This window comes from Triticum dicoccoides, chromosome 7A, assembly GCF_002162155.2.
Source record: "Triticum dicoccoides isolate Atlit2015 ecotype Zavitan chromosome 7A, WEW_v2.0, whole genome shotgun sequence".
In the NCBI taxonomy this organism is placed as follows: Eukaryota; Viridiplantae; Streptophyta; class Magnoliopsida; order Poales; family Poaceae; genus Triticum; species Triticum dicoccoides.
Window position 1 is genome coordinate 287103042 of NC_041392.1, and position 14629 is coordinate 287117670.

Below are 14629 nucleotides of genomic sequence, written 5' to 3' on the forward strand. Positions count from 1 at the left end.
GACGGCGAGGCGGCGGCGCGGGCGGCGGCGGCACGGGCTAGGGTTTGGGGCGGCTCGGGCTGGGCTGGCTCGGGCCCCGGGCGGCGGCTTATAAGGGCTGCCCCGGGCGGAGTCCCGCTTGGGTACGGCCCGGAGTTGGTTCGCGTTTTTTTAATAATAACGCGTAGAAAAACAAATGAAAGAGATACTAAACGGACTCCAAAAATCCCGAAATAAATTTTCCCGACTTCTAAAATCAAGCCGGACAAAGTGAACATTTATTTGGGGCCTAAATGCAATTTTGAAAAACGCGCATTTTTCCTAAATTCAAATAAAATAGCAAAAAATTCCGGGATAAAATCTTATTTGATTTTATTATTAAACCCTTAATATTTCTATATTTTGGGAAAGTCATTTTATTCCCTCTCTCATATTTTTGTAATAGAAATTATTGAAGATAAAATAAATAAAATCAAATGATCCTATTTTCAAAATTTGGACAACTCAATTATGAAAATAACGAAATCCCCAACTCTCTCCGAGGGTCCTTGAGTTGTGAAAAAATTCTAGGATCAACCAAAATGCAATAAATATGATATGCAATGATGATCTAGTGTATAACATTCCAAATTGAAATTTTGGGATGTTACAAACCTACCCCCTTAAGATGAATCTCGCCCTCGAGATTCGGGTTGGCTAGAAAATAGGTGAGGGTGGTCCTTCAGCAATTCTTCCTCTCGTTCCGAGGTGGCTTCATCCTCTGTGTGGTGGCTCCACTGAACTTTGCAAAACTTGATAACCTTGCTGCGGGTTACTCGGCTGGCATACTCAAGAATCTTGACGGGTTTCTCCTCATAGGTCAAATCACTGTCCAACTGAATCGCTTCCAATGGCACTGTACCTTTATGAGAACCTGTATAGTAAACTCATGAAGGGAAAAAGAGTATAATATGATGCATTGAACATGAACAATTCAGGAAGATACTCCCCATGATTCTTGCAAATTTTGAAGCCGTCACACACCAATTCCAAGAACATATATCTGGAATGTAGAAGTTGGTAGAGACTTCGTAAACAATCAGTCATATGGTTTGACTTGCAAGATATGCAATATAATGATATTGCTTATTATGTAACCTGTTTGCATCCGGGCAACACAAGAAACATTATCGTTGAGATAATGGTTGGTGGATGTAACATGAGGTCTGTTTCGAAGACTCTTCATGAGAGGGCTACCACACCTAGTAGGAACACTAAGCTTGTCTACGATCTAACATAGTGGGAATCTGATCGATGTATCCAATGATATCGGTATTCACATTTATGTGAAACTGGAAAACCAGGACAACATGTTTTGATGCCTTAGAGATATCGAAAGATATTCTTAAGTACCAAACAATTATGTTTGGTGGATCCAATGGTCTATGGAACGTTGAGTCCCAATATCTCATTTCCATCATCTCTCGGTCTAAATAGATCATTCTCTACATCTAGAGAATGAACTACCATGAGAGTTATAGATGGATAAGATTTGTCCACAATGAATTTCTCCAATATATTTTGGATATAGACAACATAGTATACCATAATGTATGAATGAAAGTGCTCAAGTTGTAGTAACGAGCGGTATTTGGGTTTACTCAAATCCTTCATTTTAAACTCTGTCATTTAGATGATTACATGTGTCGTCATTGCAGACACATAAACATGGATAATCATCATTGTAGGAGTAATCCTTGTGTATAAGGAACTCACTACGTCGGTTGTACCAAATGTACCGACAATAATAATAAGTCAGATGGTGACTTATTGATTTTACACAATGTATGTTGCATTTTGTACTTCGATTCCGAATTGAGATTCCATCGGGAATCAATCATATATGTTTGAATCTAGTGATCCACATGGATATGTAATCACTACATCTATCAACTGCAAAGATAGATGATTTTGTACTGCCAACGATAAAAGTTATCGGAAAGAGATTCCACCTCTGGACAATAGTTGGGTATCTGCGTGAACCCTTGTGCTACAATACTTGCTCTTTGTTTCACCACCTCGTTGTTCTCAATTCTGTTTCCAGAAGAAAACTGGTGTAGGTATTGCTTATGAATACCTTCCCGTTATTGAGCAAGATCATTTCTACCTAGATTATACCCTTTGCTTGAGTTCAATCCGAGTGTTGTTCACACTTTGCCATGGCCATGGTCTTTGGATCTGAATCATTTGAAAGGTTTTGGCAATCTAGTTGAGAAATGTATGTCGACAATTGTAGACTTCCGGTTATATGATTCTCTAGAATCTATATATCAATATATAGTTGATGTAAATATCGTTACCCATGGTGACTGCTCACGATTTCCCAATGCGATTGAGTGGGGTATTCCGATGTCCCAGTCATTGTGTGCACTATGACCTGGGTTGGTGGAGGTTTCCCATCCATTGGGTGTATACTACCCATTAGGTGTCTGTCAACGTAAAGTTGACTTGCATTTACTGATTCAGAAGCCTTGATATCCTTGCTTGCAAGAAGCTGAATCCTGATGTACTATTGTTATACTTCTCCCCATGTTGCTTTGAACGGGGAGTTGAGTGGTTTTAGTTGGTACCTCCACTCTTTCCGACATATTTTTCAGGATTGTAGGATTGTAAGACACCTTTATAGTCAGTAAATGAATCTGGCAGGTTATTTGCAATGTGTTGCAAATCTTCTGAATGCATGGTTCAGATCTTTGAGTATGTGGATTCGAGGCAGAAATGTTTTGAACATTCCACTAATTTCCTGGCATTCTTTATGGTACTTGAAATCTCCCCCTAATGCATGGAAATGTTCCTCATTGAATTAGCATACTGTCCTTGAATAACTCCCCATGCGAGGGGCTTGAGGTATTGACGGTAATACAGTTATTCCTCACATAGATCCCAACTATATGTTGAGGGGCCAATGATGTATGCTGGGTGGTGATATCGGTATGCAACCTAATTACCGCAGATAGGAAATACTTGATAGATATCCACATATCAAAGATAGAGGGGAATAAAAGTATGCAGTTTGGTCATGAGCGTGTAAAACTGCATGACTCCAACGTAAAGTTGGTAAGTTGAAATTTTAAAGTAAAGATCATGCAATGAGCTCAATTCTTTGGATGGGATTCTACCAAACCATTTTGAGTCTAGACATTAGGACAAATTGCTAAACTTCAATCCTGGGCCATAGAGAAGGCACTCAAGGAGAATTCTGCAATGTTATCCATTCGATTTGCTTGAAATCGATGTCAGGATAATGAGCCAATGGTTTTGTGTGAATAAAGCACACACTTAAGACCAGCGTGTAGATGTCTTTTAGAACCATGGAATACCTGGATAGTCTAGTCAATGGATAGGAAGAGCCACTTACCTCAACTTGATGCATTCAATGAGTCTGAGTGGTTCAGCGTAGACTTTAAGGTGTGTGAGCCTTAAAATTAGCTTCCCTGTGTCACTTGTAGTGCACATAAAATCCAATTGTTGTTAGAAGTTAGCATCACAATAATCATAAACTATTGGAATTGCTGATAGTTTCGGTTTCAACCCAATGTCTCGATGACCAAGGCGAGTATGCCAAGTTTGTCATGTACAAGACACTCTGGAAAACTATCTCGTACGCAACATGTGCTACGGGTTGTGTTGTATGTGTAGTACAATTCAGATGATACACAGAAAATGTGCTTGCCATATCCGTTGCATATGGTAAAGAGAAGTTATTTCGCTTTCTTGTCAGCAGAAGTTTTGCTATGGAAACCATTTTGACAAATATCTCTATAGCTTAGTAGGGTACGAGTTAAATTTGGGAACCAATGAAGCATCCCTACGTTACTCGAGTACCCACAGGGATAGTAAATATGACTCGAGTTGAGCCAACAAATACCTCATCGCATCAAGCGATTTTAGAATATCTCCTTTCTCTCAATGAGAGTGGAAACATTGGACTTCTCTGAGTATACAGTTTGTGGTGCATATGTCCACAAGGCACATATCATCTTTAATCAGATTGACTTCCGTAGAAATCTATATATAGACATGAAGATTCTCAATATGAAAATCAGTGTCAAATATATAGAATACATACAAATGTATTTATATCAAAGAGCTGATACAGTATATTGTGATATACAATATATGATGACAACAATAATAATGTTCTGATTAGAACATCATAAATGGACATAAATAAATAGATCATTAAGGAGACTAAGGGACTAAATGTATAGTCTCCAAACATGTCAGTTGATGCATATTCAATCATCATGCTCTCCATGCTCATAGGATCTCGTGACAGCTTGATGGTGTCACGTTGAGGGTTTGAAGTGAGTTTCAAACAATTACCCTTGAGGTCCTTTGCGTTCCGGTGGCGTGGCTTGGATTGCACGCGCTATCCCATGGGATGCAAGACTGATCTTGATGTTCATGACCTGCTTAAGTAAGTTGTGGCCATTGAGGACAAGAGCCTCAAATTGCTAGCCATCGATTACTTATAGGGGTAAGCCAGAGATGATTAATTTACAAGAAGTAAATTAAAAATAATCATGGTTTTGTAATAAGAATGCAAAATTTTGACTCAAGTGTGTAACTTGAAAATGCTCAACCTCAATTATGGGAATATAACACATTGAAGATCATACAGATCTCACAGTAATAGAGATAGTCTGTACATGGACAGTAGATCCAACTCATTACCTTGTGTTTTCCTAATATAATGAGGGAGATGTTATTGTCAAAATTTTACAAGTTTGTTGTGTGGAAGAAATCAATCTCGACCATTGTGACATGTTCATGAAGAATGGCAATGTGGTAAACACATAGAATATATCATCTTCGGTGAAAAACCGGTACTTTATTTATATTACAGATTGCGTAATATAAATACATCTTAATGTTGCAAAATTAATAGATTTCAAGAAGGTGGCTCAAAATCATTAGTGTGAATCTTAAATTGCTAAGAATAACACCTTGAATTTTGCATATGTATTTGTAAGAAATTAAAAAAAAATCTCAATTGCAAACATATATATTATTCTCGACATGTAGCAAACATGGAGATACATACATTCGGAATATATCGTACTCAACAAAAATACACTACTATTGTAATGAATAATAATGATGTTGCAGACTTGATGCTCAAGTACAAAAAAACTTGAATTGTATATACCTCAAATTAAATGAGATGATTTTGCATCAAGTTGCCAGATAATTCAGCAGGGTGAATTAGTATGTTGCGAGAGAAAATTAATCTCAATCGCAATGAGATTGTTTTGCGAGAGAAAAAAATTCTCAATCGCAAATCAATACTATAGAGATACCGAAGTTATCTTTGCAAGAGATTAAAAATCTTAATTGCAAATAAACGTACGAATCAATGGATTCGAGGTTTCTCATTCATGAGAGCTGGGTTGTGAGGCAAGCCGCCGCATCGCAAAGGATGCAGGCCATGGTCGCCTCCACTCCGGGAGCTTGCGACGGCCTTGGCTGCCTTCTGGGGAAAACCGGGTTGGGAGTCGACTAGGAGTCTAGGATCGACTTCGACGCTACGCGCTGAAAAGCGCGGTCGGATGCGCCCACGTCCGGAGGCAGACACCGCTCGAAGGCTCATGCATAAACAACAATGAGCCTGAGGGCACACATTCAGGTTACGAACATTATAACGCGAAATCAAAACAATCATTAGATTGTCCTGCTCTTTTCATTAATCTGGAGGGCTAATCCGTTAAGAAAAGAACTTATCGCGAATAACAGAAAACGGAAAGACTCCAATGGAAATATCCATAAAGGATAAGGTTTCCATGTAGTACTATCCATCCCGTGAGATTCCCATGGGAGAAATTGTAACCGCCGCAGAGCCTTGCCGGCTTGCCGCGCTGGTCATCGCTGCATGAGCGTTGCGCTGCCGCGAGGCATCGCTGGCCGAACGCATTCGCCGTTGGAGGTTGCACCGTCCATGGCTGCCTTGCCTGAGGAAAAACGAGCCGTTGGACAGAGCCGTGCTCGACGCCATGGCGAGGCCATGCGCTCGTCGCCTGGGAAACCAGGCCGGTGGCTGGAGAAGTGCGCGCCACCATGAATCCCATCGCCTTGGGGTGAGGCAGTCACGCGGAGGTGATGCCCATGGTCGCGCCATGGACTGGTAGCCACTTCAGCCGCCACAGAAGCACGCCGGCGCCGCGGTGTGCGCCGCGTGCCAGGAAGTACATCGCCGATGCGGTTTCCATCGCGGGCCTGCACGCAAGGTGCATCCAGGGCGCGCGTCACCGTCGTGCCGCGTCGGGGCCAGGGCTTCTGCCGGCTTGGACTGGAACGACCCGGCCGAAAGATGCGGACGCTGGAGGAGCCGCTCCCCGAGGAGCCTGGCCGAGGGCCGCGTCATCGGTGCGGCAGAGATGCAGACCGAGTGCGTCGACTTCCGCTTCGCCGGGGCGCGACGCACGGCCGGGCACGGGGTGGCCACCGCGTAGACGGGCGCGGTGCCGTCTAGCGTCGTGGCTGATGTCTCCTCTGCACTCGTGGCGCGGGACGCTTTTTGGACCCCGCGCGGGCGACGAGGTCGCGAACGGAGAGGACAAGGGCCAGGCTGCGTCGTCTCTACTGAGGGGAGGTTCATCGGCGTCCATTCGCTCGATGGAGAGCAACGTGGCAGAAGTGTTGAAGTGTAATCGAGAGAGACACAAGTGATTCAAGTGTTCTTTATTGATGAGAAACACATATTTATACAAAGCCAAAAGAGACTTAGAGACACGTCTGTTCAGAAGAGATGCGAGGAACCACCGCGTCGTTTGCCAGAATAGCAACCGCACATTGGAACCGCCGCCCCAGTCCGTGATGACTAGCGACATCCTTGTTCTCTCTTCTTGGTGGTGAAATCCATCCTCCACATGCATCTACGTACAGGAGAAATCAATCTATTGCTTGATCATCAAATTGATCACAAGAAGACAAAAAGGGAATTAAAAATCTGTTGATAATGTCCCATCTGTACGGCAGTTGCCGATCTAATCTCCATGGCTTTGTGCCGAGAGCAAATCTCCATGGCTTTGTGCCGAGAGCACCATCGAGAGGCATCTCCTCTCTTCCTTTTAGACCGAATTGCTTGATTGGTTTTGCGCCACGCGCCGGAGGATGTGGCCGGCGGCTGGTTTCCGCGTTGTCGTGGGAAAAACTCAATCCTTGGGATTGCTCCGCGAGAGATTGTGCTGATAACGTGTTAAAGAGCAAAACGAAAGACAAGAGAAAGAGATGTGAAAGTGAATCCTTGTTCTGATTGGGTTACACATATATATAGCCCCTGAAGGGCTGTCTCCGAAGGGACACGAGGCAGGAAAAGTAGGGATTAATAGAATTAATTAAATCCTAACACAAGAAATTGTTGATGGCTTCTAATTTTGCAAGAATCAGAGGAAGTATCTTTCTGAATTGTTCCTGTTCAATGCATCGTATTTTACTCTTTTTTCCTTCATGAGTTTACTAAACAGGTTCTCATAAAGATTTTTAATGAGGTAATATAACCATGAGATCATATGTCATACTTTCCGTTTTCCCACCAGGATTTTTAAAAAAGTATATAACATATTTATTGTTCTTTAATTCTATGGATTTTTCTCATATTGAGTTAAACGGACAATAAAGACAATAATCATTATATGTTGCGGCATTTTCTCCTTATTTTTCCTACTGGGTTTGAAGGAGTTTTGGCAACATATCAAACACATCTATCCTCATTTTTTTTTCCACAGGGTTTTTAAGACTTCTGCTCACAAGATCAAGCATTGATTAGGGGGAGTGCTAGAATTAATTAACCATGTGTTAATTATGGGATTAACCCCTACTTATACTAACTGCAGGCAGTTGTAAAACTGCCACGTCGGTTCCTGCCAAACAAGCACCTCCTCTCAACAGACACCTTTCCAATGGTGTCCTTTCTCTTATATAAATAGGAGATGCCATCTAATAGAGAAGGGAGTTGATTCATTTGTTGCCTCTCTCGTTTTCCTCTCAATAATTTTCTCCTTATTCTTTCCATCAAGTTTGAAGGAGTTTAGCAACATACAATACTCCTCACATTTTTCCCAGAAGAGTTTTTGAAGGAGACTTTTTCAAGATGATGATATTACATGGACAGGTGTAGATTAGCAAGAATGTTAAAGCTTAATTAACATGTGTTAATTATGGGGAATCTCACCTTGTACCAACCGCAGGCAGTTGCCAAAGAGGCAACTATCGCATAGGTTCCTCCCTTCTGCCTGTATAAATACCTACAGTCATTTAATGAAAGGACACTGATTCACTTTACATCGGCAACTGTCGCATCGGTTCCTGCCATCTCTCCCGAAAGGATGCCTATAAAATGTGTATCTTCTACCAGTATAAATACCTACAATCATCTAATGAAAGGACACTAATTCACTTTACATCTATCTCAATTGTTCTCTATCGATCTCTATCTTAACAGAACCTGCCAGGTTTCCATGCGTTAGGCTACCATGTGAGCCAACTCCTCCAGAGGTTGGAGATAAAACGGAATCTGTATACGATGGATGGGAAATGTCATACACGCTCTATGTATTGTCGTTTCATGTATCACGTGAGAAATCACGGTGTGGATACCGATGGTTCCAATATGAATATATGGAGTGACCCTCGCATTACAAGAAAATTATGGTAACCGCATCCCACAACTGGCGGCAGGAACACATCTCTAGCCTCTCCGTGGCCACGGTCTTGCATCTCAAGCTCTCCGTGGCCACGATCAGCTGGGAGCCAGCATGAGGGGGTGAACTTAACTGGGATCTCAATCAGCTGCTTTGCTATTTCTCTGCTGCTAGCTCTGCTCGTAGCATAACATTTGGTGTTCTGGATAATTCTGGAAGTGCTGGGAGACATGATTGCCCCTATGATCAAGTAATTAGTAAGTTTCTGTCACACTTTTTCAGTCAGCGTATGCTGTAAAGTCTGGCAGTTGTGTTTTTGTATACCAGTCTTTACAAGGGGAAAAATAACCAACAGTTTCATTTCTGCCTAGTAAAATCTTAATAACAGGTCAAGAGTTTTCAAGCGTGTGTGGGCATTCAGACATGAACTCAACAAATTATATGGTCAAATATACTCCCTCCGTTCACTTTTGTAAGTCATTTCAGACAGCTCAAAATGGGCTGTTTTGTACATTGTCTGAAATATCTTGAAGGTCATATAAAAGTGAACAGAGGGAGTATATAAAGAAACAACAATAAGTACAATAAGTACTGATCTTACAGGGTATAATCAGTGACAACGAGCACATATAAGACAAAAGGGAGGCCTTCAGGACCACTCATATTGGGAAATGTGAATAAACGAACATATATAAGTAAATCAAGTAAGAATTTCCCAAAAATATTAACCAGAAAGGGGAGGGACATATCAGTAGAACTACTTCCATGAGACAGGGGATCTACTTCACACCAACAAACCAACCCTGAATCAATTCTGATCAATCAAACACATATGAAGGTTACCAAGATATTGCCAACTATGTTGTTCCTGATGCACGAGACATTAAACTTGCGTGACTAGACTTGGATACATGGCAACTTCTATGCAAATACATGGGAGAGTGGACTTGGTCATTCAAATATGCTTCACAATCCTTCAATTTAGAGTTCATGACCACTTTGACATTTAACATGATCGCCAGGCATGCAACTCTGAATTATAATAGGAGAGGCCCCTAATTCTACACTAGAGTTAATTAAGGTGGGGAGAGGTGATCAGTACAACAGAGCAACCACATGTACTCCCTCCGTTCCTAAATATAAGTCCTTTTAGAGATTCCAATAAGGGACTAGGAGCAAAATGAGTGAATCTACACTCTAAAACATGTCTATATACAAACATATGTAGTTTGTATTGAAATCTCTAAAAGGACTTATATTTAGAAACGGAGGGAGCATAAAGGATATATACATATTAACCTAGGTATATGGACAGATGTGCAAGACGAAGAAAAGAGTTGATATTACTAGCACGGCTAAACAAACGAGCAAGTGCTTTAAGAAAGTTAGCGTTACACATGATAAAAGACTGATATTGTCTGGGTCACGCCGCGAGATAACAAAATACAGTAGACCATAAATACTAAAGCAGACACACATGCGACCTCGAGAATCTAATGGATACTGAACAGCGAGATTATTGCATCGTCCTTTTCACGCTTTCACAACATGGGCTGACGAACCCTACGAGCCACCGGCGGAGAATTCGGCGCAAAGCGTTACACCAAGCAGGTTCGATCGCTCGTATAAACAGTAGGTTCGCCAACCACCTGACCCGCACGACTTAACGCCTACCACGAGGCCCACCAGCTGACCTCGGACCAGGAAAGCGCGAGAATTGCAGCCTTAAATGGGCTGATTCACGATCGTGTTCGTCAAACTTATAACCTGCAAAATGAATCGTGACGGTTTATTTCGCTTCGTCGTCGGGAGAACATAACGAACCTCAAACGTTAACGCCAAGCCATCAAGAATTCAGGTGTGAGCATTAGATCAAACGCATAGGAAAAGAGATACAGTAACAACTATAAACTGGAATGGATTGGCAAGGATACATCGACGTGGATGTTCGAACTGTACGCAACGTATAGATGGTCAAATGACTAAAAACTAATCTCTAGAACCAAGATTGCAAATTCTACACATACAATAAAATGCCCTAGAAAAATCATGGTCTGAATAAATATCCTAGCATTATCGCAGCGCAGCGAAAGGTGAGTTTTTGGCTATTAATGCCAGCTAAGGTCAACTGGTCACTATCCCTAAAGCACAATCTACCTATGCAGTAGATATTGCACAAAGAAAGTACAACAGACAATTGATCATGCTTACCAATTTCAAAGCAAGCATGAGAAGAAATTAATGGGGAATGCATAAATATGTAAACCAAAAATGAAAACATACAATACTGAATATTATCAGAGATAAAATTATGATTATCTATACAACTACATAATCCAAATCTGCAAACGCAAGTATTTTCACCTTGCAGGGCTTCAAGTGCGATAGTAGCTTGGGCAGGGCTATCAAAATCAACGAAACACAGGACATGAGGATCTCCACCAGGCTGCAGCCAAGTTGACAGGTCAATATATGTCATCATTAGAATATAATATACAGGTTATTAACACAAAATAAACCAACAAAAGGGCAGAATATACATACGTGTCTTGACTCTTTGTTGACAAGCCTCACTTCACGGAAACCAACAAAAGGGCGGAATATATCTGTAGTGGAGAAGGTGAAGGAGCAAAAGCACTTATGGTGCGAGATGATACACTTCTAAATTCTCAATGGTGCATCATATTGAACAAGCAGTTTGTCAGGGCATATAAAATAAATGGAGAGGGACTGAACAACAAAGATAAAGGCTGCAAGAACAAGAGTGTCATTAACCAACAGGAATGGAACTATATGATGAATATCAGTGGTGTGACATCAAAGAATACTCGACCATCAATTAAGAAATGAAGTTAAGCACATCATGGTAGCAATATAGCTTATAAGGATACGTGAAACCTCCCTGCGCGTGCAGTTTGCAGGCAGACCTTCAATATACAAGGTGTTGGATGCATCCGGGGGGAGAGGAGGCTCAGGTCTTGCACCATACCCCATGGCTCTGCTGTCCATACCAACGACACCCATCATACGGCGGTCATCAACAGGATATCCACTCATTCCACCACCAACCATAGCAGCTCCACCCATGGCACCAACAACTGCCCTACTTGGTTCATTGGCTGCCACAGAAGGCATCTAGAAGCACAAGAACAAGGCTAAAGTATAAAGACAAGTGCTCAGAATAATTATGTGAGTTCTTTACAACGAAGTTAACAATACCCCATTGCGTAAGTAGCGGTCGTAAGATGCTCCAATTGCTTCATTGTCTCTAAGTGAGTGGTAACCTGCATTTTCCCGCGGATAATATCCAGCCATCTCTTGTCCTCCAGGACCATCTGCAAAAACAATTAAAAAACAAGGTTTCATGTAAATCTCACTAGCCAACAATATCTTTAATTAATATAACCAGCAAGCTAAGAATATTCAGTAGATAAATAAGTCGTAAAAAGGGCATAATTACAATGAGAAAATATGGAAGCACACTAACAGTTAGAGAAGTTAGAGTAGCTACATACAAACATTTAACTGTCATGAGAACTCCAGGATTTCTTATAAGGCAGGCAACACCAGTAATTACACACCATTGATCCACACATACATTTGGTACCAACTATTAAAAACCGGTATACTGAAATCCAAACAACCAACAAAAAGCTCTGACCAAAATTGAGCTACAAGAGCCAGATTTGAAGAGTACATCTATTATGTTTCCTCTAGTAAAGGAGCTGGGGAGGCAAAGTGATGTGGCAACAATTATTGCACCCAAATCCAATCAGCAGATTTACCACATGTATCACTCGAGTTTTTCAAGTCTGCAAACATCTCTCGGTATCGTTCTTGAAAATACTCTGGACAGATTTGTGGTAGAAAATCAACCCTTTTTAGACTCTAAAATAAAAAGTAGTACATCTGGTACGGGTATCGATCTAGTGCTATGATAATGCTGGAGTATCACCACCATATAGGCTAAACCCGCTACGATGTTTACAAAATTAGTGACCGTATTACTGGATCTAAGCAATATCTCATCTACAACTATATAAAAACCAAAACTACCACTAACCACGAGACAATACAGACACGCAAGCACAAACAACGACATAAAGAGCAAACCAACCATCATAGCGAGAACAAAAGGATCCAGATCTAGATTCTAGGGGGCAGATCCGAGGGCCGCGAACACACCGCCGTAGTCTGGGCGCGCGCGCTTAAGAGACGGCGCGGCCGCCTGCTGCTGCTGCTGCTGTTGCGCCATCGCCGCCTGCTGGTGCTGGTGCTGGTGCTGCTGCATGCCCCCCGCGGCCGTCGCTGCCTGCGCAACGGTAGCTGCCGGGGCCATCCCCGCCGCGGCCGCCGCTGCCGCCACCATGGCCTGCTGCTGCCGCGCGTCGGCGTACCTCCAGTAGTTCTCCGCGGCCATCGTTCGCCCTCGTAGGCTCACGCGGGGGGCGATGTGGGGGGCGAGGCGAAGTCTTCGTGCGGCTAGGGTTTCCGAGCAAGAGAAAGAAGGGCGAGAGAGAAAGTGTTTCGGTTTGGTCTCGTCGTGTAGGAGAGAGAAAGATAAAGAGAGATCGGATGGCATCACGTGGCGGTCGATTGTTAGGAAAGCGTACCATATGTTCGTCTGGGCCGCAGAAGCTTCGCGACCGAACGGCTCCGGTGTTCGGGCCGTGATCCAATATCATGTATGGGCCGCTGTGATAGTTTTTTAGCCTACTAGTAGTAGCACAATGGTTTGCCTAAAAAAAAGCATAATGGTGCCAGCTGAGTATGTTCGCGGGAGCTATATCTCGCTCAGGGCGAGATCGAATAAAGTCTCGCCTGAAAGATTTCCTGTGCGATACAGTACTAGCCCAGCCTGTATTCGTGCATACATCATCATCACTTGCTCGCTGCTGGCTCGCTGTTGATTCGGTTCCCTCTATGTGACTTTTATGTTTCATTTCTTTTTTATTCACCTTTTTTCATTATTTTTGTTCTTTCTTTGTTTTTCACTGGTATATTTCGTTTCTTTCTCGGTTTTTACCGATATATTTTTCATTTCTTTTTTCTTTGGTTTTTTCTTTCTTTCTCTGTTTTCATACACAGTTTTGAACAATTTCTTAACATTTTTATGCCTACTTTTTTCATACATATTTTATATTTTTTATATATCAGGAATATTTTTATATACACATTAAAAAGTTCATATACATGAGTAACATTTTTAAAACATGTTTTTATGTCTACCTTTTACATACACTTTGTACATTTTTTTGTATACATTGGAAACATTTATATGCGCGTTTAACATTTTTAAAGTACATGGTTAAATATTTAAAAACATATATCTTTTGATGTCTGCTTTTCCCATAAACATTTGTACATTTTTTGTCTTAAAAACAGAAATATTTTCTATATACATGTTCAACATTTGTTAAAAGAAAACGTTTACAATCGGACTGTCGGCCGAATTTCATAGTCGACGGGAACGTCTCCTCCCACTAAAAGGCAATGTCAAGTCTGAGACTTGAACTCTGGTAGGCACGAGATAGCACTGTGCTCCTAAATATCAACCGCGGGTTGGTTCGCAAATGGGTTATATATTAACACTCAGCTGCAGCACGGATCCAAGAAGTATTCTGAGAGTATAAAGTGAATCATGTATTTCCTCAAAAAAAGTGAACCATGTATTAATAAAGTACTAGCAAAAGAACACGTAGGTTGCAAATGGAAGAAAAAATGGAAGAAAAAGATACCACATGCCTAACCTAAATAATCATAAGTCAATAAACCAATAGGTCCATGTTCTTTATTTCAACATGACACCTCATCTTGTTGCCATTTGTCCGTCGTTGCATTATTGCATACGATGATTATAGTGCTTATAGAACCACAACGCACTTGAACGTGGTCAATCGTAAGTCGTCTCTCTCGTGGCATCCGATGAGTTTTTTCTCTTGCTACATTTATTTCGTCTCCAATTTGTT

At 41.7% G+C, this 14629-nt stretch overlaps 1 protein-coding gene across 1 annotated transcript; it reads right to left on the reverse strand.

Moving 5' to 3' along the window:
- Nucleotides 1–9978: 9978 nt before the first annotated feature.
- LOC119331414 (RNA-binding protein 1-like) lies at nt 9979–13210 on the reverse strand. The gene is made up of 6 exons (XM_037604564.1): nt 12846–13210; nt 11880–11995; nt 11552–11795; nt 11205–11266; nt 11025–11106; nt 9979–10427 (listed from the first exon to the last, which is right to left on the reverse strand). The coding sequence occupies exons 1-6, from the start codon at nt 13078–13080 to the stop codon at nt 10324–10326; spliced, it is 843 nt and encodes a 280-aa protein (XP_037460461.1). The 5' UTR covers nt 13081–13210; the 3' UTR covers nt 9979–10323.
- Nucleotides 13211–14629: the final 1419 nt, after the last annotated feature.

What these genes read in the sequence shown, in the direction of transcription:
- LOC119331414 (XM_037604564.1), bottom strand. Translation starts at nt 13,080, where the DNA reads ATGGCCGCGGAGAACTACTGGAGGTACGCCGACGCGCGGCAGCAGCAG. An exon ending in CGCGCGCCCAGACTACGGCG is followed by an intron (nt 11,996 to 12,845) that starts GTGTGTTCGCGG and finishes TTGTTTTTGCAG; the next exon opens with ATGGTCCTGGAGGACAAGAG. An exon ending in ACCGCTACTTACGCAATGGG is followed by an intron (nt 11,796 to 11,879) that starts GTATTGTTAACT and finishes TTGTGCTTCTAG; the next exon opens with ATGCCTTCTGTGGCAGCCAA.